The sequence below is a fragment of the Caenorhabditis remanei genome, chromosome V (assembly GCF_010183535.1).
Source record: "Caenorhabditis remanei strain PX506 chromosome V, whole genome shotgun sequence".
Lineage (NCBI taxonomy): Eukaryota > Metazoa > Nematoda > Chromadorea > Rhabditida > Rhabditidae > Caenorhabditis > Caenorhabditis remanei.
The window spans coordinates 3,124,452-3,149,035 of record NC_071332.1 but is presented as its reverse complement, the minus strand read 5'-3'; the positions used below and the strand labels follow the sequence as shown (position 1 = coordinate 3,149,035).

General features: G+C 40.5%; 5 protein-coding genes across 5 annotated transcripts; 2 read left to right on the top strand and 3 right to left on the bottom strand.

Annotated features, from left to right (window-relative positions):
• Positions 1-15,737: 15,737 nt before the first annotated feature.
• GCK72_017002 (uncharacterized protein) lies at positions 15,738-17,051 on the top strand (the record flags this gene model as incomplete). Its single annotated transcript, XM_053731819.1, has 2 exons — positions 15,738-15,962; positions 16,317-17,051. The coding sequence occupies 2 exons, from the start codon at positions 15,738-15,740 to the stop codon at positions 17,049-17,051; spliced, it is 960 nt and encodes a 319-aa protein (XP_053580732.1).
• GCK72_017001 (uncharacterized protein) lies at positions 15,842-18,418 on the bottom strand (the record flags this gene model as incomplete). The annotated part of the gene is made up of 3 exons (XM_053731818.1): positions 15,842-15,925; positions 16,292-16,905; positions 18,397-18,418. 3 exons carry the CDS (start codon positions 18,416-18,418, stop codon positions 15,842-15,844), a joined length of 720 nt encoding a protein of 239 aa, XP_053580731.1.
• Positions 18,419-18,693: 275 nt separating this feature from the next.
• Positions 18,694-19,576, top strand: GCK72_017000 (uncharacterized protein; the record flags this gene model as incomplete). Its single annotated transcript, XM_053731817.1, has 2 exons — positions 18,694-18,742; positions 18,948-19,576. 2 exons carry the CDS (start codon positions 18,694-18,696, stop codon positions 19,574-19,576), a joined length of 678 nt encoding a protein of 225 aa, XP_053580730.1.
• On the bottom strand, positions 18,838-20,209 carry GCK72_016999 (uncharacterized protein; the record flags this gene model as incomplete). The annotated part of the gene is made up of 2 exons (XM_053731816.1): positions 18,838-19,572; positions 20,072-20,209. The coding sequence occupies 2 exons, from the start codon at positions 20,207-20,209 to the stop codon at positions 18,838-18,840; spliced, it is 873 nt and encodes a 290-aa protein (XP_053580729.1).
• A 392-nt stretch (positions 20,210-20,601) lies between these two features.
• On the bottom strand, positions 20,602-23,869 carry GCK72_016998 (uncharacterized protein; the record flags this gene model as incomplete). Its single annotated transcript, XM_003105844.2, has 3 exons — positions 20,602-20,799; positions 21,499-22,185; positions 23,171-23,869. The coding sequence occupies 3 exons, from the start codon at positions 23,867-23,869 to the stop codon at positions 20,602-20,604; spliced, it is 1,584 nt and encodes a 527-aa protein (XP_003105892.2).
• Positions 23,870-24,584: the final 715 nt, after the last annotated feature.

Below are 24,584 nucleotides of genomic sequence, written 5' to 3'. Positions count from 1 at the left end.
CTCATCCACTGAGCCACCGAGGCACTGAAAAATGAGGGTGCGGCAGGTCCCTATGTGTGTGGTATTTTTGATAAATTTAAAAATTCAAAATATGGGTGTGCGGTGGGGCGCATTTGCGTACGGTCATTTTGTGTCGGCGATTTACGTTAGACTTAATACTAGCCAAGAAAAGAAATTCATCTGACTTCCAGAAAGTATAAAAATGAGAAAATTGCCCTCGTCTTGTTTCCTGATTTTCCTTATATGGTGATGAACAAATGTGGTGGAACACATGGACGAAAACACATACATGTATGTACACAATTGCTTCTCCATGACAATTATGCTCCCCCCACTTTTTCCCCTTTTCTCCCTTTTTGGATTCTTTTTTTCCTACTTTTTCTTTCTCTTTTAGTTAGATACATACATGTACATATACCACTTTTTTTGGTTTAAGACAAATTTATAAGGCGTCGGTTTTTATTTCATATTGTTCCAGTCGACTTCACTTTTGAATCAATCCCTATTTTTGATCTACCAATGACGTCGACGTGTGTAACGATGCTAGAATAATTAATCAATGAGATCTTTGTCACGATTTCTTATTTACCATGGAGGCTCCCACGCTTCGACATAGAGAGTTCAGTGGTCGCTTGCTTTTTATGAATCATGGGGTGAAGGAATTTCAGAGTTTTTGAAGTTGGTATGACTTGGACGCTGAAGTTATAGGGATTCTGAATCAGGTTTTAGTTTTCAAGTAGCCTCGATATGCTGCACACAACGTTCAAGTTCTGTAACTCCCTTTATTTTGACGCTAGACAGATTTTAAAAACTGATTCAGAATCCTTACGTATTAACCTTTCCAGTTATGTAAAACACTTTGGGGTCAGTTTTTAATGGAATCACGGAGTTCAATAATAGCTCAACTAAACCACACTTTTAGAACTTGAGTAACAGAACCTCGTAACTTAGGCCGTTTTGAAGCTAGACAAATTTCAAGAACAGATTCAAAATCCTTACGTGTTTTTCTATCCGCTTATGTAGAACACGCAATAGTCAGTGTTGCATGGATTCTTGTATCACAGGGTTAAAACTAGCTCCAACTCTAGTTGACCGATTCTTCAACACCCGAGTATTTAAGCCCTGTAGCTCGCTCTATTATAACAACACTGTAATTTTGAAAGATAACATATTCAGAATCCTCTCACTTTGATAATCTATGCTTGATTTTGTGAAATTCCATGTGTCTGACGTGAACTTTAACGTGCCCAATCTCGCGGAATGAGTGGAAGGTGTCACTGTCAAAGTTTCTCATTTTTCCAGACATGAACTGTCTAAAATCAGATAACAATTTCTGTCCAACACTTTCATGATTTTCCACTGTGAAGTTATGACCCCTGTTATTGGACGCACAAGCTGAACCATTTCTATTACCACTTGGAAAGACCCATAATTTCAAAAGTTTAGGTTTCCCGAACTACATCGATAATTGGTCCAAAATCATTGTACCTCTAAATTGAAAAATTTCAGTTCTAGGTTTGGTTCAATGACAAGTTACTAGCGCAGCGTATGGGAGCATTTTCCTGATTTTTCCTGTAGTTTTGGAATCAACGGTCCAATTTATAAAAAAGTTTTTCCTTGTAAGATTCTTAGTTCACAAAAGTATACATTTATGTAGATGCCTAATGCTCAAAATGGTGTCTCCCAATAAACATTTCCCCTTAATTAAACATTTCAAATTATTTCTTTTTTCTCATTTCCTAGAGATCAATGTTTGTATAAACCAAAAAAAGAGGTAATCAGAAAATCAGGGGGAAAATTGAATTGGTGTTCTGCTCCCCTGAATCACCTCCCCTACTTTTCTTTCTTTCTTTTTCTTTTTCCCCCCATTCACACATAGAACATTTTATCTTAAATTGGCCATCTTTTGCCTTTGCTCTTTCTCTACCAATTACAGATTGATTCGTCACTGACTACGTCTTCTTCTTCTTCTTCTTCTCATCTTCTTCTTATTCTCTCCAAATTGATAATTGATGAGTGGCTGGGAGTGAGAGATTTGCATGAATGAATGTGTTGTGGTGGTGGTGGTATTCCAGAGATTCATCTTCTTTTCTTTTTTTTCATTCTGTTCTTTTTTTTCTTCTCTCATCAACATCTGTTCTTCTCGGCGACAGAAACTTATGTTTGATAAGACCCATTCCTAGAACATTGAAAAATTATTAGGAATCAGTTTTTCACCATTTCTCTGAAATGCAGTTGAAAAAATTGACTAACTTTGAAGCTGCCCAACTTTTTCCCCTGTTACCCCAATCTTTGCATTTTTATATATTCCTGTAGATCAAATCTAGTACTCCATTTTTGTAGTTGACCACTTTTTGATAGCTTCTCATACTTTCGAGATATGCGCTTTTGAAAAACGATAGGAGGGAGATAGTGGGAGGGCACAGAGAAGCGAGGGTGTCTCGTTTCTCTGCGTCTCTTTTTTACGTGCTTATCTTTGAAGACTCGTATCTCGAGAGCGTAATTAGCTATCAAGAAACTGTCAACTACAAAAATGTAGAGCTAGATTTGATCTATTTGAAAGTTACAAAATTTTTAAAGTTTTGACAAATTTTGAGACTGCGGCTGAATCTCAAAGTTAACCATTTTCATTGAAATATGAGAAACAGTTTCAAACTTTGAACCGTTATATCTGAAAACCTAAAACAGCTATCAAAAAGTTATCAACTGCAAAAATAAAGATCTAGATTTGATCTAATATTACAAAATTTTCAAATTTGGCATAATCCTGGGCATCATAAAGGTCTCTCCAAATTGTCTGAACAGCGCCCTAGACAGTTGTTCTCTGACTTTCACATGGGTTTCCAGTTTCTAGGTTTCTACAGAAAATCAAATTTATCCCACTTTTATAAACAACATTTATCAGAAAATTCCCACCTAATTCTACAGAACTAACAAATGTACAAATTTTCCAGGAACACATGGTGATACCCCCATAAATTTAATTTTCCTTTTTCTTGATATAATCATGGATTGTTTTTCTTTGTAGTATGAACACTTACAGAAAATTTTTCATTCTTATGTACAAGACTCTACAATCTTGCTCTATTTTGAAAATAGTATAGTCGGGGGAGAGACGCAGAGAAACTTAGAACGGTAGAGCGCGCTTACAAAAACTTCAAAAGTGTGCTTATTGTCCCAATTTAGACAAAAAAACTGGAACGGCTTCTCACAATTTATGTGCATTTTTTGGTCTCCTCCTCGTCCCCCATATCTCAAAGTTCGTTCCTTCTCCTTAGGCCACGCCCACTTTTTTCTCTCCCTCAGTCCCCCTTCTCTTTTTTTTTGTCTAGAGAAGACATTCATACTTTTTCTTTTCTTGAGACGGAGATACCTTTTGAAGTCTTAGGAGGAGGAGAAAGAAGTGGTGTTCCAGAAAACAAGAGTCATATATTTATTATTTTTTCTCTTATAATATATTCTCTGATTGCACTTTGCTCCTTTACCCCTTTTACTTCCCCCTCGTCTCGAAATTTTGCTGAAAAGAGACTCATCATTGACCCTTTCGATAGGAAAGTATTGAATATTCAATTGGTGGGAGAGAATCATATGGGATTCCTCTGGGAGACTAGATTTCTTAATTTTTTGAGGGTTTTGTGAGGAAATTGGGAAAAGAGATCCACAATTTTCACAAGTTGTCTCGGGATCCCCGTTTTTTTTCATTTGGTTAAACATTGTCCATCTTTGAGAGTTTATAACTTTTTAAATTTTGATCCGATTAAAAAAAATTTTAATAATCATGTAGAGCAAAGCTAGATCTCTATTTTTGTAGTTGACATCTTTTTGATAGCTATTCGCGTTTTTGAGATATAAAGTTTCAAAGTTGACAGCTTCCCTCACTCAGAGAGAAGAGGGGGGAGAGACGCAGAGAAGACAGACACTCTAGCTTCTCTGTGTCTCGTGGGGTACGTTTGAATTTAAATGACAGGCTACAATTAAATTTTGGACTTTTTTGCATTAAAAAGTTGTTTTTCTGCAATTTCTAAACTTTTCGTCTTTCTTTGTGTACTTTTTTTTTCATTTTTATCAAAACTGAATATTTTTACATCAACGCGTAGATCAAACCTAGATCTTCATTTTTGTAGTTGACAACTTTTTGATAGCTATTCACGTTTTTGAGATATGATGCTTCAAAATTTAAAGAGCGGGGAGGAGACGCAGAGAAAGCAGACGCCCTCGTTTCTCTGCGTCTCTCCTCTTGTCTTTCCCACTTTGCAATCTTAGAAGGCTCGTATCTGGAAAGCGTGAATAGCTATGAAAAAGTTGTCAACTACAAAAATGAAGCGCTAGATTTGATCTACCGGAATCTTACAATATTTTTCAATCCAGATTAATACTGACATGGCGATAACGCTTCAAAGTTGAGAGATTTCAACTGAATTTTTTGAAGTTTTTTCCAGTCGCACTTTTTTTCTTGATCGTATTTTCTTGTTTCCCCCATGTTTCTCATTCTTTTTTTTTCCCCCATGTTTCTCACTCTTAAATTCACACAATTTTCAGGTGATCGAAGCCCCCACAAACAATGGAGGCCGGTGAGACATGGAATGTCTCCCTCGAATGGCCTCCACCCAACAACATCACCACCGTCGTACCTTCAGAATCTCCAACGATAATCACACAAATGACACCGACTGGAAGTGGGATACCACTGAACTATGCTGGACTATTTCTCATTGTTATTCCACTCATCACACTTCTCGGAAACCTTCTGGTTAGTCACTCTACCAAAAAGTGTCTGACTTACTTGAAAAAGAAGAAGTCTGTAATTATAGAAGACCGAAAGATTAATTGATAGTTGTTAAATACTTAAAAAGATCAAATCACAAATGTCCGGTTGAATGATCGAGCACAGAAAATTAGATAAGTTTTTGAAAAACAACATTTTGTTGGAAATGCTAAATGATGTGTTGTGTACTTCTTCTCAAGGGGTTCTGCGACTAAAAAATTTCAAGTTTTTCTTTTTTCAAAATTAACATTTGAGGGGTTCAACCGATGTAAAATTTTATGAGAATTCTGAATATTTAATTTATTTTAAAACTGGGGAACTACATACTGAGATATGACCAAAAACGCAAAGTTTAAGCATAATCCTTAATGAGAGTCCGCCTTTGAGACCCTGCTATTCAAAATTGGCATAATTAGGGTTCAATCAATGCGGAATTTTGTGAGGATTCTAGATATGTATTCAAATTTTAAATTGATTCACGAAAAATAGAGTTGTGACCAAATATATAGATCCGATCTCGTGACTACAAAGTTTTCGATAAAACCGTTGGGCCATCCTGACCCAAAATTAACAAATTAAATCTTCATTTCATGAATAATTTTATAAGGATTTAGAATATATAATCAGATTTTAATTTGGAAAAAGACATTCCGAGATATCACCAAAAACTTGGAGCTAGGCTGAAAACCCCTCGCCTCTGAGACACTATTTCTCAAAATTGACATAATTTTGGTTCAATCGGTGCAGAATTTTATGAGAATTTTGAATTTGTTATTAAATTTAAACTAGCTACATAACAAATAGAAATTTGATCCCAAAACGTAGCGGCCAATTGAAGTCTGGATAAAACTACCCTTGTTTGAAACACTTAGCCAGAGAGCCAATTTTTGTTCTAAATTGATTTAAATTACATTCACTGGAATTAGTTTTTTGTAAGGATTTTGAGTACGCTATTTGTTTTTTGATAACACGTCAATAAACTGAGATATGACCACAAACACTATGCTAGGTCGAACCGGTGGTAGACTTTATTGAAACCATTCGGCGACCCAGGTAGTAAAAGTCAAAATTCACAAAAATGGGATATTGGTAGTTTGAAATTTTACGAGGATTTCAATTATTTAGATAATTTTTTAATAACATTAGGCCATAATGAGATATGGCCCAAAATATCAGGTGGAGTCGGATCAATGAACCTATACACACTCTGGAACGGGTTTCATAGACTCAAAATTTTCCAAGGTTTTTGAAAACATAACTAAAATTTTGATAACATCACAGTAAACTGAGATATGGCCAAAAACCCAAAGCTAGGTTGAATTTAAGCCCGATCCTCTGTGAGAGTCGGCCTCCGAGACCCTATTGTTCGAAATTTGCATAATTAGGGTTCAACCGATGCAGCCTAACCCAATAACCTCTAATTACCAACTTCCCCAATTATCTTCTTTTCTTTCCAGGTAATAATATCAGTGCTCCGCTACCGCGCCCTCCAATCCGCCATCAACTTCCTGATCCTCGGCTTGGCGGTAGCGGATCTTTTGGTCGCCATCATAGTTATGCCATACGCGGTGTATGTATATGTAAGTGATCAATTATCTTGGAAGAAGGGGTTTTTTCTTTTTGAGTGCCTACTACCACTCCTCACAACCCTTTTCCTGAAGTGACGTGTCCCATGCCTAACAAGCACAGAGACATCAGCGATCAAGCAGTAATTTGTTGAGTGTCTCTTTTTTCTCTCTCTCTTTTTTGAGTCTCGGGATTCTCTGGTTGCCACGTCGTAAATCTCGTCGGTAACCATGCATATGTACTATACGAAAGTTTTGAAAATGAAATATGCAAAAAAAGGGGGAAAAGTGGGACACTTTGTAATCCCTTGACAGCTATCACATAACTCGATTGACTGACAGAATGTGTACTTCTTTGTTCCCTCCTTGGATTAGGTTTTTTTCCATTTTTTTTGCATGTTCTGGTATTGAGAGAAAACGCGTGATGATGGATGGGTGGCGTGGAAGGGAGGGGATGGGGGAGAAGTGTCAAATTGGATGGATACGCACACTTTTATTTATTGCTTCTTTGCGCCTTCTAAGAGATCCACCCCACACGTGTGAGAAGGAGAATTTCAAGTTGATTAAAAATGGAAAGAGGGGATCAGAGAATGTTTGGTGAGGCAGAGGCAGGCACAGACCGCCCATTAGAGTGAGGGAATGTCAAATCTGAAAAAAAAATGTTTTAACAAGAAATTTCAAAGAAAAAGAAAATTTGGGAAAATGGGTATTCAAACTTTGAACACTCACGGCTTTTTCAAATTTTATCCGAATTTTTTAAAATTATGTTTTTCTGGTAGATCAAACCTAGCTCTTCATTTTTGTAGTTGACAACTTTTTGATAGCGATTCACGCTTTTGAGATACACACCTTCTAAGATAGGTATCTGAAACAACGAGAGGGAGAGAGAGGTGGGAGACGCAGAGAAACGAGAGTGTCTGATTTCTCTGCGTTTCTGCGTCTACGGTGCCGAGCACGCAAACTGCCACATTTTGAAATTTTTGAATTCTATGAAATACAAAACTTGGAAATCGGAAATTACAGACAAAAAAAATGAACTTCAGTGAAAAAATGGCCAATTTTGAGAGGTTGTAACTTTTTAAGTTTTTATTCAATATTTGAAATTTTAAGACCAGCGTGTAGATCAAAGATTGTTCTCTATTTTCTCAGTTGACAACTTTTTGATAGCGATTTACGCTTTTGAGATACGCGCAAGATTGATACTTGAAACAACGAAAGGGGAAGACGCAGAGAAACGAGAGTGTCTCGTTTCTCTGCGTCTCTTCTACAGGTAATAAACTTTGACCGTTTGCATCTTGAAACATGAATCGCTATCAAAAAGTTGTCAACTACAAAAATGAAGGCCTATTTTTGATCTACAAAAAAATTCAGAAATCTAAGCGTTGTAAAACGTTCTCGGAAAGTTACATAGAGTCAAAGTTTGAGAATTTTTCAAGAAAAAGTGTTAAAAAAAATGCAATTTTCTATTTCAGGTAACAAACGGCGACTGGTATCTCGGAAATTTGATGTGCGACGTCTACATGGCTTCAGATGTGTGTTGTAGTACAGCCTCGATTTTGTTGCTAGCCGTGATATCATTCGATCGGTAAGCAGTTACAGTACCCCTCCCCCAAAATACTTCAAATTTTCTTTTTCTTTTTCAGATACCGCGCAGTATCCCTCCCTATCCAATATTCTCGTCAGTCTCAAAATGTGAAACGAGTCTGGTATTTAATTGCAGTCATTTGGCTAGTTAGTCTTACCCTCGCTAGTCCGATGGTGTTTGGTGAGTAGATCAAACAAAATAATTATCGATTGATTTGTGTTGCAGGTGTAAACGTCCGGCCACCCGACGCCAACCCCTACGAATGTCGTTTTTATAACGCGGAATTTTCTATTCTCAGTTCTATGATCTCGTTTGTAATCCCCTGTTTTCTAGTCCTTTTCGTCTATATCCGTATCATAATTGCACTGAAAAAACGAGAGAAGGCGGCGAAAATGCGACGGGAGAAGAATACCATCGCTCATGGGTTAACGTAAGATTCTGAAATCTTTTTTTCGAAATTTGGTTTAATAGCAATTTTTGTTTCAGCATGAGACCAGACACTGGAGACGAGCAGGTAGATGAAGAGGCAGCGGGCAGGATTGTTGCAGGACCAGGTTAGTTTTTTTTTTGCTTATGGATAATTTTAGAATAAATTTTCCTAAGGATCCCGATTTTTATATACCAAAGACTTTATTGATTAGAAAAACTGTGTGGATTCGTGGTTTTTTCTTCTAGATGTTTAAGTTTTTTTTTAAATTCAACATTTGAAAACCTGTATCTTTTTTTCTAATCGACCAATTTTTTGTATTTTTAGTGTTACTTGTAAATCAAAAATTGGGCTACATTTTTGTAGTTGACAACTTTTTGATAACTACTCACGTTTTTGAGATACGCGTCTTTAAAGTTTGCAGCTTTCCTAGGAGGAGGGGGCGAGACGCAGAGAAAGCAGACACTCTCGCTTCTCTGCGTCTCCCTCTTGCCGTTTATCTTTAAAGACGTGTATCTCGAAGGCGTGAATAGCTATCAAAAAGTTGTCAACAGCAAAAATGTAGGTCTAGATTGGATCTACAAGAAAAATAAAAAAATTGAAAAATTTGGATAAAAATTGGAAAAGTTACAAGCTCTCAAAGTTGGTCACCAAATTTTCTATGAAAATAATGTTATTGCGCTCTAGTGTCAAAATTAAAACTTTTCAGCAGAGCTTACCGCTTACCGTAACCATATTGTAGCTTACTGTACCGCGAGACTTTTACTTCTTCTATTAGCACGGCACGCTTCTTATAACCGCGCTCTACCGAAATCGAGAGACTCAGAGAAAAAGAGACATTTTTCAAGGGAATTTCAGTGGAGCGCAGTTGAAAGAACTGTGCCGACCTGATACATATAAAAACTGATTTGAAAAAAATCATAATTTTTCCATCCAAAAAACATTTCAGTTGGCTACCAAACTTTTCCCAATAAATCCCTTAAGATCCATAGATTATTCAAAAATAAGTTAAACCTTACCCTTATTACCACAAACACGCCCCGCCTCCCCCCATGTTCCCCTCCACGAACGTGTTCCAGTCGTGAACGTGATGATGGCCGCTCTCCCGTCGATGACCCGCCGGATGCGTCAATTCGAGCGACACCGTCGTGCCATTGAACTCGCAGGTGAAGAGGAGTGGGAGGACGAGGAGCTCATGGACATGGACTTGTGCGGTGACGACGGTGACGATGGCGACGACGACGTCGACGACGACTATCACGCGGATAGTGGTCAGGGCGTTGTCGAGGCGTCGGCACCGCGCACCACGTCCATGCTGCGTCGGATTATAAACGCGGCGTCTGTGGGTGGTGCGCCAGCTCCGACCGCGTCGACCGTCGGCATGCCCGCCTTCTTCAAAACTTCCGTCCCCTCTTCTGCTCGTGCAACTACTACTGAAGATGCTCCTTCTTCTCCTCAGCCACCACTTCTTCTCAGTATGTCGATTCCGCACTGTCTATCTGTGAAGCACCTTCACTACACCCACTCTCTGTTCTTGCTTCTTCTCACACTATCACCCTACACTATGCATGACGTTTGAAAAAAAGAGCATGAAAAAAGTATGTAGATCAAAACTTTTCGAAAATTAATGAGTTGAAGCGGGCATGTGTTTTTAAACAGCAAGAAACAATAAAACAACTGCTTGGGATTTGCGTTCGGCATGAACATTTTAGTTTTTTTTATCAATTCTAAAAATTTGATTTTCAGATGAACGAGAGTTTGGGAATAGCTCGACGCCAAGATCCAGTATAGAGTCATTATCGGAAAATGTGAATGTGATAACGAATGATTTTGTGTCGGAGAATTGCACGACGATATCGAGGTGAGCAGAGCAGATATTATAAAACTGTCAACTACAAAATTGTGGGCCTAGTTTTGATCTACATTTTTGTAGTTGACCACTTTTTGATAGCTCTTGACGTTTTTGAGATATGCGCCTTTAAAGCTACGGCGAGAGGGAGAAAGTGGGAGAGACAAAGAGAAGGCAGACACTCTAGTTTCTCTGCGTCTCGCCACTAGAGACGCCTATCTTTGAAGGAGCGTAACTCAAAAACGAGAATAGCTATCAAGAAGGTCTCAACTACAAAAATAATGGTCTAAGTTTGATCTACAAGACAATGTACAAATTGAAGCGGTAGGGAGATTGCTTCGGAAGTTACGGATAGTCAAAGTTCGGAAATTTTTAAGGGAAGAGTAGAAAAATAGCGAAAAATCGAAGTTTTGTCTATAAGATCTATAAGAGTTTTTCTGCAGTAAAGGGAAATCTACACTAAAAAGTAGTTACCATGCGCCATTATTCCACAATTGAGGAGAGAGAGAGGAGACGCAGAGAAGGCAAACACTCTCTCTTCTCTGCGTCTCCCCACTCTCTTCCTCTCGTCACCATAAGCGCCCGGCTTTAAAGGCGCATAACTCAAAAGCGTGAGGAGCTATCAAAAAATTATCAATTAGAAAAATGAAGCGCTAGACTTTATCTATAAGAAAATCATAAAACCAAAAAAGTAAAACTTCATCTGACGGGATGGCAGGCATTTGAACTTCCTCAAAACCGCCAAAAAAGATTTAACTCATCCTGACTGATTTCCAGACGCTCCTCCTATGGAGACGACTCGCAACCAACCTCCTCCCAAACTTCATCAGGCGATGGGAGGAACTATACCATCAAAGGCCAGAAACGATTCAGAAACCTCTCGCGAAACTATTCCACGAAGCATCATCGGAAAATAGTGAAAGTGAATAGAAGTAATTCGAGGAGCAATTCCAGATCGGCATCAATGTAAGTACCTGTAGTTTACTTTTTTAAATACAAATATTTGTTTAGAACCAACCAACAACCCGACGAAGCCCTGATCCCATCTATCATCCGCACCATCTCCAGAAGATCCCCTCGACTATTCCGAAGGGATAAATCGGATATGAAGAAGCACTCAATGATTCTCGCTAACCCTATCACAGAGTCCCCTAAAGAATACCGTCGCGTCTCCATGCCAATCCGCCCCACCCCCAATTCGCAGACTGAGACTGAAACTATCTCAGCGTCACGAGACATCGACTACCTTCCGACGACGACGCTTAGCAGAAGTACGACGGCGAATAGTGAGACATTTGTAGAATTTTGATCAACAACTGAGTGATGTTTCAGGTGCCGAGCTACTTGGCGACCCCGATGAGATCGCCAACTACCCCGCGTTGATCACTGAGACAGTTCTGGAAGATGTGCTCGCTGAGACTAAAGAAGGGAGTATGATGCAACCAACTGTCAGTTTCGCGTTGACGGTCCGAGAGATGGAGGGAAATGCGTTGAATAATCTGAAGGGGTGCAGTGTCGAGTCGAGTAGACGGGTGTCACAAGCGGATCCTCCACTCGCGATTCAGATTTTGACTAGGCCAAGCTTACCGAGTAAGTCGAAATGTTAGTTTTGGGGAAAACAAAAGTTGAAAACTTGAAAATTTTTGAACTTGTAATTTTCGGATAGATCAAATTAAGTGCTTCATTTTTGTAGTTCACAACTTTTTGATAGCTATTCATGTTCCTGAGATATGCGTCTTTGAAGTTTGCGGCTTAGGGATAGAGAGCATCAAAGAGACACAGAGAAGCGAGAGTGTCTGACTGTCTGCGTCTCCTCCTTTCTCAATTGTGGCAAGATAAAGACGCATGATAGCCAGTTTTTAGTGTAGATCCCTTTCCTGTAGAAAAACCTCAAAAATGACTTTTTTGTAAGAGTTGCTGTCCTACCTACACAACTTTACATTTTTCTTATAGATGAAGTGGAGCGCTTCATTTTTGTAGTTCACAACTTTTTGATTGCTATTCATGTTCCTGAGATGCGTCTTTGAAGTTTGCAACTTATAGTGAGAGACGAAGAGAAGCGAGAGTGTCTGACTGTCTGCGTCTCCCCCCTTCGACTGTGGGAAGCTGCAAACTTTGAGCCTTCATATCTCAAAAACGTGAATAACTATCAAAAAGGTCTCAATTACAAAAATAATGGGCTAAATGAGGGCTACAAGATGCATATAAAATAATTTTAGTCGGGCAAAAACTGAGTTCGTAGCAACGTTTTAAAATCAGTCAATTTTTTTCAAATTTCTTTGAAAATTGTTACACCTAGGCACAGTATGTCTAGATCTTTTTTATTTTTACATTGTCTTGTGAATTTTTTGATTGCTTCCAAGATATGCGCGCTTTTAAAGATTTAATGCTGAAACAGGGAGAATGGGAAACGCAGAGAAGTCAGACACTCTTGTTTCTCTGCGCCTCTTCAAATCTGTAAAAGTGGGAGGAGCCTATTACGTCAACCACTTAACTCACGCTCTATTATATGCAGATCTTGACCTTCAACGCATGGATTCAATTGGCACTACATGCTCGTCAAAAACACGCGCCGGCAGCTTGAGATCCGTCGACTCGACGAAGAGCTCAAAAAAGAGCAGTCGAAATGGGATTGCGGTGAAGTTGGTGAAGAGGGCAATCAAACATGAGCATAGTTTGAAGAGGAAGGTATTTTGAATCTTAATAAATGCGATTTTGACAAAAAGGGGACTTAGTTTCAGGTGTCAAAAGCGCAGCGGAAAGAGAAACGAGCGACGAAGACGTTGGGCGTTGTGGTCGGCGTGTTTCTGGTGTGCTGGGTGCCGTTCTTCGTTATCAATATATTGAATGCGGTGTGCATTTTGCTCAATAAGGATTCGTGTCAGGTAAGGGAGGGTATGTGGAGCTGTAGTAGTTGGCGTTTTGAACTCCAATTGTGATAGGATACTATACTTGTCAACCGGGCCGAAACGGGCCGGCACGTAACTCGCTTCAAACTGAGTTTTATGAGCTGAAAAATATACCAAAATGTAGATCTCAGCGAGTTCTACATTTTGTTATATCTTACTAGGGCTGGATGACTAGTTAAAGTACCGCGGGGCGGACTAGAATGGCTTTATGATAATTTTCGCGTTTTTCGGAATTTTTTCCCGGATCGAGGCATATTACGGACTAGCCATAGTAGGACACATTTACAGAACAGGGGTTGTTTGAGAGGTTACATTGATTATTTGACCAAATAACGAATAAGATTTTTTTCGAAAAAATTATTCCCGCCCGATTTTTAGGAAGAAAACCTTTTTCAAGATTCATTTTTTGTAGGTTTCAAAGATTTTTTAAAAAATTTACAAAAAAAGTTGTAGAGAAAAAAGCTCAAAAATTTCAAATCCGGTCCGACCCCGAATTTTGCAAATCTGATGTAACACGGGGCCGGATTGCTATTCGTTAATGTGAGGGGCTTAAATGGCTTTTTGATCATTTTCGTGTTTTTTGCACTTTTTCCCCACCTAACGATTCGCCACACGGTCCATAATAGGTCATGGATATAGAACACGCCAAGATCTAAATTTTGCTATATTTTTAAGCACATAATACTGTGTTTCAAACGAATTACGCGCCTGCCCGGTTTGCTAGTATGCTGTCTAGAGATCTTAGCCCTTGTAGTTCTATACACGTTTTCAAGCTTCTCTTATTTCCAGGTTGGCTACGACCTGTTCTTCTACTGTACATGGATCGGCTATATGAACTCATTCATGAATCCCATCATCTACACAATCTTCAACACAGAATTCCGTCGTGCTTTCAAATCGATCCTGTTCGGTCGCAACTCGACGCGCCATCATTTTAGTAATAAACAGGCGCATGTCTGATTTTTTATTTGAATTTCCTTATTTATTATAAGCAATGGGTGCAAACTTCTGGGTTATCGGGTTTTTGAGAATCTAAATTTGATCTCTTTGAATTTTTTATTCGAATTAATTGAAAAAGTGCCAAAATTTAGGAATGTAAAATGAATAATATGTACAAACGAATGGTTTTTTGGTATTTCAATAAATAATAGTTCTTTTCTTAACATCTCTTTGTCAACTTTACAGGAATGTAAATATATTAAAAACTCTACAATAAATGTTTTCCCAAAGTTTCAGCTCAATCGGACCTATTTGAGATAAGTTATGATCAAAAAACAAAAAGTTAATATACTTTTGAGCGGTACTGTATATCAGATTTCGTTGGATATGAGGGATTTATATAAGCGCAATAGGTCATTCATCAGCCTCCTATATTCTAGAAATTCCAACTTCCAAGTATCCAAGGAATCAAAATACGATTTATAATCCATATTGCACTTTTTATAACATCGATACAAAAAGGATTTTTGTCGAGATCCCTGCTTCCGAATCATAACTTTCAAAATGGGTGAGAACACTACAGTCTCATATTTAATTATTAACATGAATAAGGAAGCATTTCAGAATAACAATTCCCGCCAGTTTACGGTTATCATTTTAAAAATTTGCAGTTTTGTTATTCACAAAACGTTTTCAAACTTGACTGATTTGATTCCTGTCCTTGTAGAACTCTATTTCTATCAATTGCATTTGTTTTATCCAGAAACTCAAGCCGCCTAGACACACACACACATACCCTTTCAAATCACAAAACGGGCTAGACTCTACCCAATACGTATTTCTCTCTCTCAACAAGACTCAAAATAACATATCATTTCGATGATTTTGGTTACCTGTAGTCGAATGATTGAGATTATCAAGTTTTTGACATATAATTGAAATATGTATTAAAATTAAGAGGGGTGGCCATCCTGATAATTAACCACAAAATGACGTTATTCGACTCAGCTGGAAACGAGTGCTACCGTAATATTTTGGAGGGATATTTGAAAGAATATTTAATAATTGTTGGCATATTACGGTAGCACTCGATTTCAGCTGTGCCCAATAACGTGGTCAAATATCACGATGGCTGAGTTATCGGATCCTAGGCCAGGACTTCAAATTCCGAGAGTATTTGCTATATTAAACAATTTTTTTACTATAAATACGGCGAATGATTTAAACTGTTCCCACTTATTAACGGAGCACCGTATTTGCAACTGCGCGCCACCGAAATCCACTTGAAAAATACATTTTCTCTGCGTTTGTCAACTTCATTTTTCCCTAATTTCGGTAGAGCGCGGTTGTAAAAACTTCATTACTCTAATCGTCTAGTCCGTTGACTCCGATGAGCCATTAGGGACCACCAGAAAAAATGCATTGGAAATAAAACAAAATAATGTTTCTAGTCCAACAATTACAATATTTTTCAGAAAAGCCTTTCCAAGACACAAGACAGATTCCTTTGAAGCTTCACACAAAAACACTTCCCCTTTACCTACTTACAAATAAGGAACCAAAAAATAAATAAGTTTATTTCTTACAGTCTTACTATTCAAGTGTAAAAACGGCGCGCTTTCCACTGGAAAAAGGGAAACACGGAAGCCATCTTTACTCGATTATTACACCAGGGACAAAGAACGGCGTCTCCCGCTAATGGGGGGATGGGCGATTCAAGGTCTTGACCTTTCCCAGTATAAAAATAAGAAGAATCTTGGGAGAAAGGACATCTTGGCATCAGTCATGGTTAAGACATTGGTTCAAATCGCGTCGGTTGGCAGCGGAGTCGCCGTTCTCGCGTGTCTCTTCACCGTCGGATACATCTTCAACGATATCAACTCGTTCTATGATGACGTCATTGATACCATGACTGAGTTCAAGGTGAGAAGCGTTCTTACGGAATCCTTAAGGAGCTCGGAAATTCCTACTTCCGCCTGCTGAAAATCATCGAAGCGGCGCGGTCGCGTAGCGTCCCTTGGAGTTCTGAGCAAATATGCTCTAACGGAAAAGCTTCAGAGAGCCGCAGACGGCTAGGCTGCCTGGGACTCCTGGTCTTTGCGATATTTCTCGTTCTTAGCGCTTTAGAATCAACGTGGTTGCGTAGCACGCCTTAAGCCCCTGGAAGACCCCCCCCCGCGTCTCTCTGTTTTGAGCGTTTACTATTCTCACATTTTATCGATATAGCGCGATTCCACCCCCACCACCCCCACCGTAACCATTTCCCAAATCTTGTAGACGAACGAGCAACAAGCATGGAACTCAATGCAATCTCCATCCGACATCTTCGGAAGAATCAAGCGTGGAGTCAACAAGCGTAACGCCCAATGCAACTGCGGTGCCCAATCGAACGGATGCCCAGCCGGACCACCAGGACCACCAGGACAACCAGGAGCCCAAGGAGAGGCCGGACACCCAGGAGAGGCCGGAAAGCCAGGAGCGAACGGAGTGACTATCGGACTCACCGGAGGAAATGGACCATGCATCACTTGCCCAGCCGGAGCACCAGGACCAGCCGGAGCCCCAGGAGCGCCTGGACCACAAGGACCATCGGGAGCACCAGGACAAGACGCCGTCGGTGGAGGACCAGGACCAGCTGGACCACAAGGACCAGCTGGAGACGCCGGAGCACCAGGACAACCAGGAGCACCAGGAGCACCAGGAAACGCCGGACGCAGTGGACAACGTAGTCGTGGACTTCCAGGACCAGCTGGAGCACCAGGACCACAAGGACCAGCCGGAGGACCAGGACAACCAGGACAATCCGGAGGAGCCGGCGCACCAGGACCAGCTGGAGCACCAGGACCAGATGGGCAACCAGGACAACCTGGACAAGACGGAGAGGCCGGAGCACCAGGAAATGATGGACAACCAGGAGGTGACGCCGCCTACTGCCCATGCCCAGCACGCTCCAATGTTGTCAAACACCGCAAGGTTATGGCTCACAGACGTCACGCCAAGATTGTTGCTTGATTTTTTCAATTTTCGAAATTTTTCAATAAAATCAAAATCAATAAAAAGTTTTACGTTGCCTCTCATACTCAGATTCTATAACACCGCTTCCACGTCTCCAAGGAACTTATTCCTCTACCCATGATCGTTATCAAACAAACAATTTTCCTTTGGCGATGGAATTTGAGGAAAATTCCAAGTTGGAGAGGTTTACAGCTACAAAATTGGTTACTTTGAAGGGGAAGGCGGTAAGAATGCTATTCGCTGAGTATCGAGTTGCAGAGTTGACACTCGGGGCATTTGAATTGTGAAATTTTAAAAAAAACCGAAAAAATTTGATTGAAAAGGAAAGAGTGAGGTGGAGCGGTATTCAACGCCAATTTTTGAAGCGTCGCATCTCGAAAACCTGCAGAGTAACAAAAAATCGATCAACTACAAAAATGTATATAATAAAAAGAGCTACAATTTTGTAGTTGACAACTTTTTCATAACTCTGCAGAGTTTTGAGATACGTGTTAGATAAGCAAGCGAGAGAACATGGAGGAGTGAGAGAGGCAGACGCAGAGAAGCTAGAGTTTCTAACTTCTCTGCGTCTCTTCTTTAAATATTGGCTGTCAGCGTACATCATGTATATTACAAAAATTGCAAAATTTACAAAAGAAGATGAAAAAAATGCTGAAATATATACCATCACAGCCATTATGTACCTCTAGATCACAGTTTGTAACAAAATTCACAATTTTGACCGCCCGTATCTCGCAAACTAAAACAGCTATCAAAAAATAGCCAACTACAAAAATATAGTTTACAAATTGAGCTATAACTTTGTAGTTGACTAATTTTTGATAGTTCCTCAAGATTTTAAGATATGCGTCCTGTTAGATAAGCAAAAGAACGGCGAGGTGAGAGAGGGGGAGAGTGCAGAGAAGCTAGAGTGTCTGTCTTCTCTGCGTCTCTCTATCGAACAGTGATGATTGCATAAAACATACTAATTTTTTAGACTGTATATGCTATAAAACTACCAGTTTCGCATAATTCTTCGTGCTATCAGGTTGAATTCAATTAAATACCTATCCTAAATTTCAATTTTTCTATATATCTCTGTAACAATGATAGCTATTAAAAAATAGTCAATTACAAAAATGTAGATCATAAATAGAGTTACAATTTTGTAGTTGACAACTTTTTCATATCTCTTCCCGGTTTTGAGATATGCATCTTCAAAAATTGAGTTTTTTTTCGCTATGTAAATGAAGCCACGCCCACTGACAGACTGTTTTTTTTTTCAAACTGAGCTCCAGTTCCACAACGACAACTTCATTCGGTCGGTTTACACAGGAGCGAATAATGAATCGTAAGCGCTTACAGCCTCCTCTCACCGTATTCATCAAATATCCAGAATCCACGACTTCCTGAACCTCCAAAAACTGCACAGAGGTCTTCGTGTGCAATGGATTTCTATGTGGTCAAGAATAACAAGAAGTCTGAAACACTAGGCATTTGGGACAAGGGGCACTTCTCCATTTTTCTGTTTTTTGAATTATGATTCTATGCATTGTTTTGGGGGATGTTACGTTGTTTTTTGGTGTGTCAAAGAAGCAGAAGATGAGGATTTGTTAGAAAGTTCAAGAAGAATGAGAAGGCGGAGCCTAAGAGTGTGGAGATGTCTAAGACTCCATCGACATCTGTATCCAAGACCCCTACTACCCCAAGTATCTCAAAGACTGCGGCCTCCAAATAATTGTTGTGTGAAAAATCGATAAATGATGCATTAAAAAAGTTTATTTCAGTGTTACTCAATTCGAAATTAAGCGGAGACCTTGGCGTGACGTCTGCGGAAGACCTTGCGGTGCTTGCGGACAGCGCTGGCACGAGCTGGGCATGGGCAGTAGGCGGCGTCACCTCCTGGTGCTCCAGCATTTCCTGGTGCTCCTGGTTGTCCTGGTGCTCCGGCTTGTCCTGGATGTCCGGCTGGTCCTGGTGCTCCAGCTGGTCCTGGTGCGCCGGCTCCTCCGGATTGTCCTGGTTGTCCTGGTCCTCCGGCTGGTCCTTGTGGTCCTGGTGCTCCAGCTGGTCCTGGAAGTCCACGACTACGTTGTCCACTGCGTCCGGCGTTTCCTGGTGCTCCTGGTGCACCTGGTTGTCCTGGTGCTCCGGCGTCTCCAGCTGGTCCTTGTGGTCCAGCTGGTCCTGGTCCTCCACCGACGGCGTCTTGTCCTGGTGCTCCCGATGGTCCTTGTGGTCCAGGTGCTCCTGGAGCTCCGGCTGGTCCTGGTGCTCCGGCTGGGCAAGTGATGCATGGTCCGTCGCCGCCGGTGAGTCCGATAGTCACTCCGTTGGCTCCTGGCTTTCCGGCCTCTCCTGGGTGTCCGGCCTCTCCTTGGGCTCCTGGTTGTCCTGGTGGTCCTGGTGGTCCGGCTGGGCATCCGTTCGATTGGGCACCGCAGTTGCATTGGGCGTTACGCTTGTTGATTCCACGCTTGATTCTTCCGAAGATGTCGGATGGAGATTGCATTGAATTCCATGCTTGTTGCTCGTTCGTCTGAAAGATTTGAGAAATGGTTACGGTGGCAGTGGTGGGGAGTGGTGGGGGTGGAATCGCGCTCCATTGATAAATTGTGGAAATAGCAATCAGAGAGACGCAGAGAGTAGCCTATGCTCTCTCAGAAAAGCTTAAGACACGCTACGCAACCGCGTCGCTTTCGGAAACAAATTTTCGTTTATAAGCTGATGCACGCTACGCAACCACTGCGCATCTGAAAAACGCTTTTCACGTAAAGCGCGAGAAATATCGCACAAGACCAGGAGACGCAGTCAGCTAGAGTCTCTAACCGTCTGCGGCTCTCTGAAATTTGCCCGATTGAGCGCATTTGCTCAGTACACCTAGGCCGTGCTTTCAGCGCTCTAGTGAGGGACGCTACGCGACCGCGCCGCTTCTAGACGCGATGATTTTCAGCTAGCGGAAGGAATTTGCTATCCGCTAGAGCGCAATTGCTTGGTGTTTCCGAGCCCCTTAAGGGTTCCGTGAGAACGCTTCTCACCTTGAACTCAGTCATGGTATCAATGACGTCATCATAGAACGAGTTGATATCGTTGAAGATGTATCCGACGGTGAAGAGACACGCGAGAACGGCGACTCCGCTGCCAACCGACGCGATTTGAACCAATGTCTTAACCATGATGAGACCAAGATGCCTTTTTCGGGTCTACCCCGGTCTTTTATACTCCTTTTTTTCCCATATCGATGGCTCAAGGTTACTCTATCTATCCGTTTTGCTATTTGACCATTTTTCAGTTCCGCTTTACTGCGGGGTGGTCATCAAAGGGAAATAGTGTGGGGGAAGGTTGGAGGCGCAGATACAGCAGCGGCCTTCAGAACCGTCAGAAACTGTTATCGGAAGGGGGAAATAGTAGTAAATAAGTAGTAAGAATTCTTTTTCTGTCTTCTTCCGCATTCATGCCATTGATAAAGAAAGTTTCAAAGTATTTTACAAAATTAAAGGAAAGGAGACAATAAAAATGATATAAAAATGCAAAAAAACCGTTTTTAAATTGAAAAATTATAAAATTGTCACAACGTCGGCATCCATCCGGGAAACATTTCGCACAGTTTCTCGTCGCTCGTCGCCAAATCGATGAGTGATGATGTCAATTGGGATACTTGCATTGGGTAGGTGATCGCTTTGCTCTTATGCAATTTCACCGTCATGATTTGTCCGCGTATTCGGCCCGAGACGAGACGTTTCGCTTCTGTCATGTCGAAGTCTTTCTGGAAAATGAAGAAGGGTGTGGCGAGATTTTTTTGTTGTTGAAAATTGTGAGAAATTTTTGTGAAATTTTACGAGATTTTCAGTCAATTTAAAGAAAAATTTCTAGAAAAATCGAATTTTGCTAAAATTTTCCAAAAGTTGTAACAAAGCCAGGAAATCCCAAAATTCAAATCCCGAATCAATTTTTGCAGAAAATGACCGTTTCGTGTACTTCTCGTCGAGTTTCAGAGCAAGCTTTTTCAAAAAATTTATTGAGAAAACGCGCTCTAATGCGAAAAACATGAAAAATTCAAGTTTTCGAAACTTAAAGTAACATTTTGATACCAAAAAGTTCGATTTTCAGTTTTGAAAAAGTAAAAATCACTAGTGTACAAGTTAATGCGCTCTATTGATAACTCCCTTCGTGTACTCCTCGTGGATTTTCAAAACACTCCTTTTCAAAATTTTCATTCAGAAAACGCGCTCTAACAAAACTCAGAAAAATTAAATTCAAGTTTTCAAAACTCAAATTAACGTTTTGAGTTTCAAAAACAAGTAAATGCGCTCCAATGACAACCGCTTCGTGTACTTCTCGTGGACTATCAGAAAAGCGAAATTTCAAAACTTTTGGCTATATTGCTGAATATGCGCTCTATAAGAATTTTTAACAAAAATTTCGGATTTTTTTCCGTGTACTCCTCGTGGACAATCAAACCTACCGGTGCCATCTTATTACTCGCAAAATCCGCCACCAAATTCGGCAAATCCGAAATATACTTCTCAATTTCGTATGAATTCTCTCGGAACACTCGGAGCGTCTGCTCACAAACCGTCCGGAATTCCCCATCCAACGCCACCTCTCCCATTCCGTTTATCATATTTTGAGTGAGTCGAAATGGCACGAGTTCCGGGGTGCCCAACGTTTCGCCCTTATTGAATATCATATCGAAATCCACGTGGATACACTTTCCCGTCTGTAAATGAATCATGAGATTCTTCGTGTGTCGATCACCAAGTCCAAAGATGTATCCGATAATCGACATGACGGCGGCGGATTTTGCAAATTGTTTCCTGCTGGCAAACCACTTGCCGGCCTCCGGATATTGGATACGGAACCATTTCGACATGACGATTGGCGTCTGTTTGCACGCGACCTCTCTGAAATACTCGGCTCGCGACTCTCGGCTCTTCAATTTGCTCATTTCATCCTTCCACTTTGACAACTTCCCAGACCACTCGTTTTGTTTCAGTTGCATGATGGTGTCAAGTGTATCGTAGTACGGTGTGACGCCTTCAATAAACTCTATGATTCCGCCATGTTTCGCTAGGGGGATCACTGAGAATGTGGTGGCCGCCATATTCTGAATTTTCGTTTGTTCATCTTTCATGAGAAGGTCGTTGCACATCTGAAAATGGGCGAAAATCGATGATTGTGCACCGAACGTCACTTAGCGGACCCATCGAAGACGAATATAGTCCTGGAGGACTATATCTGCCTTGGATGGGTCCAATGGGTGAATTCAGAAGGTCGTAATTTCGGAAAAATCGAAATTGGTGGTGTATTTTGGTCTTCTAGCGGTTTTTCAATTTTCAGGTTTCTGTAGAGCGCGGTTGTAAGATCAACGAAAATAGGGAGTCGCTACGCAGTGAATTTACCGAAAAGGTGGGGAAATTCGATTTTCAGACGGAAATGAGCCAAGTTAAATTGAGCACTTTTAATGTGCAACAGCGCCCTACTAGACAAAAGTTTTGGCGCGAAATTCAAAATCCGACTCAAAATGAGAGAGTATCGGCGAGAGACGCGGAGTTTTTTTTTCGCGCCAACTCAGATTTCACAATTTTTGACCAATTTTCGTTGTTTTTCATAGTAATTTACAGAAAAAACGTTTGTAAAATAGCGATAATATAGCAAAAACTGTGAAAATCTGAGTCGGGGCGAGAAAAAACAAAAAATCTTGCCGATATTCTCTCGTTTGCGGTGGGGCGCAGTTTTGATAAAAATACTCGGCTAATAACAGGAAGTCGCTACGCAGTGAATTGAGTGGAAATGACAAAAGTTAAGTTGAACCCTTTTAATGTGCGATGTAGCCCTACTAGACAAACGTTTAGGCGCGAAATTCAAATTTTACAACATTTCAAACGCGCTCCACCGCTCCCATCAAACTTCCAGATCAGAGTTGAGCGGAATGCGGTTTTTGAAATGGCGGAAGGCGGAATGAACATTTTTTGGGCGGAAAGCGGAAGGCGGAAGGCGGAATTGAAAAATTATCGGCGGAAAGCGGAGAGCGGAAGGCGGAATAAAACATTTTTCGGCGGAGAGCGGAAAGCGGAAGGCGGAAGGCGGAATTCCGCTCAACTCTGTTTCAGATTCCATAATTATACAATAATTACCTCGACAATTTTATTGAAATGATAATCCTTCGTCAAATCATCATTCTTCTTACAAATCAATCGAACCTTTCTCCCCGCCATCGTAGTCAACTCAATCAAAACGGGTTTCGTATTCGAATGGAGCACTTTCACATGCTCACTAAAATCATGAATCAAATATTGATCAGGCAACTGACACGCCTTCTCCGCGTCATTATCACCACCGTACTCCGGGTAGTGTACAGATTCATCGATGACCGATCGAATCGGTACCATAATTCCATTAAACACTTTACAATCCCCATCAAGCCGTCGATTCATTTCCAACTCCTTCGCATCATACTTCTTATCTCGAAACAGGATTTTCATACCCTCAACTCTCTCGGATAGTCTGCACTCGCTGGAATCCACTTTCGTCGAGATTTGATTAAATATTCCCGACGCGTAGTCGTACTGATCGATGATCGTCACGTAGCACGGCGCGTTTCTTTTGACATCCGCCAGCACTTCCATATACTTTTCCTTGATTCCAGCGATATTTTGACGGAGGAGATACGCCGATTGCCACATACATTGATGTGGCATTCGGAGAATCAGTTTTCTCATCATAATCTTGATATTTCGAGCAACTTCATCGTCTTTATGGTCGATATGACGGGTGAGAACAGCGTACGCCGGGTAGAAGGCACGCCAGCCAATGTCGTCGAGCGCGTTGTTCATCGTTGTGCACGTTTGACGCACGTTTGCGCGGAGGTCGTTGATTTGGCCATTCGAGATTTTGTTGTTCGCGATGTGGTCGGACTGAAAATTCATTTATTTGGAGGATACTCTATTTATTCAAAAGCTACTGAAAATCTGGTATTAGATTCAGAATTCTGACGGCGCAGTAATTCTGAACTTTTCAAATTACAGAATCTTAGGTATTTCGATTCATTCAGAAGCTACAGAAATGTTGAAAATGGATTCAGAATCCTCACGCCTTCAGCTTTCCATTTATATGAGTTAGCCGACATTTGTGAGGATTCTGAATCTCATAAACTACAGTATCTGACATCTCAGCTCATTCAGAAGCTACAGTAATTTTGTTAATAGATTCAGAATCCTGACGTCTTCAGCTTTCCAATAATACGAGATATTTTGAAAAAAAAAGTTTGAGATCAAAAATATCGACTTTCTAGCAGGATTCAGGCAGCAGCTCTCAAAATTTTCAGAATTCCAAAATTTCTCACTGGAATTGGCGTTTTTTGGCTTCAGATCTGGTAAAAAAATTCCGAATTCAGAATTCTCAAAAAAAAAATCTGAATGGAAAATGGTGAAAATCGAAAAATGCTGAAAATATCCTATTTTTGAATTTTCTCTGTAATTTTAGCTGAAATTGTATCTATATATTTTTTTTTTGAAAATAGAAAAAAAAACGGAATTTTCAGAAATTCGG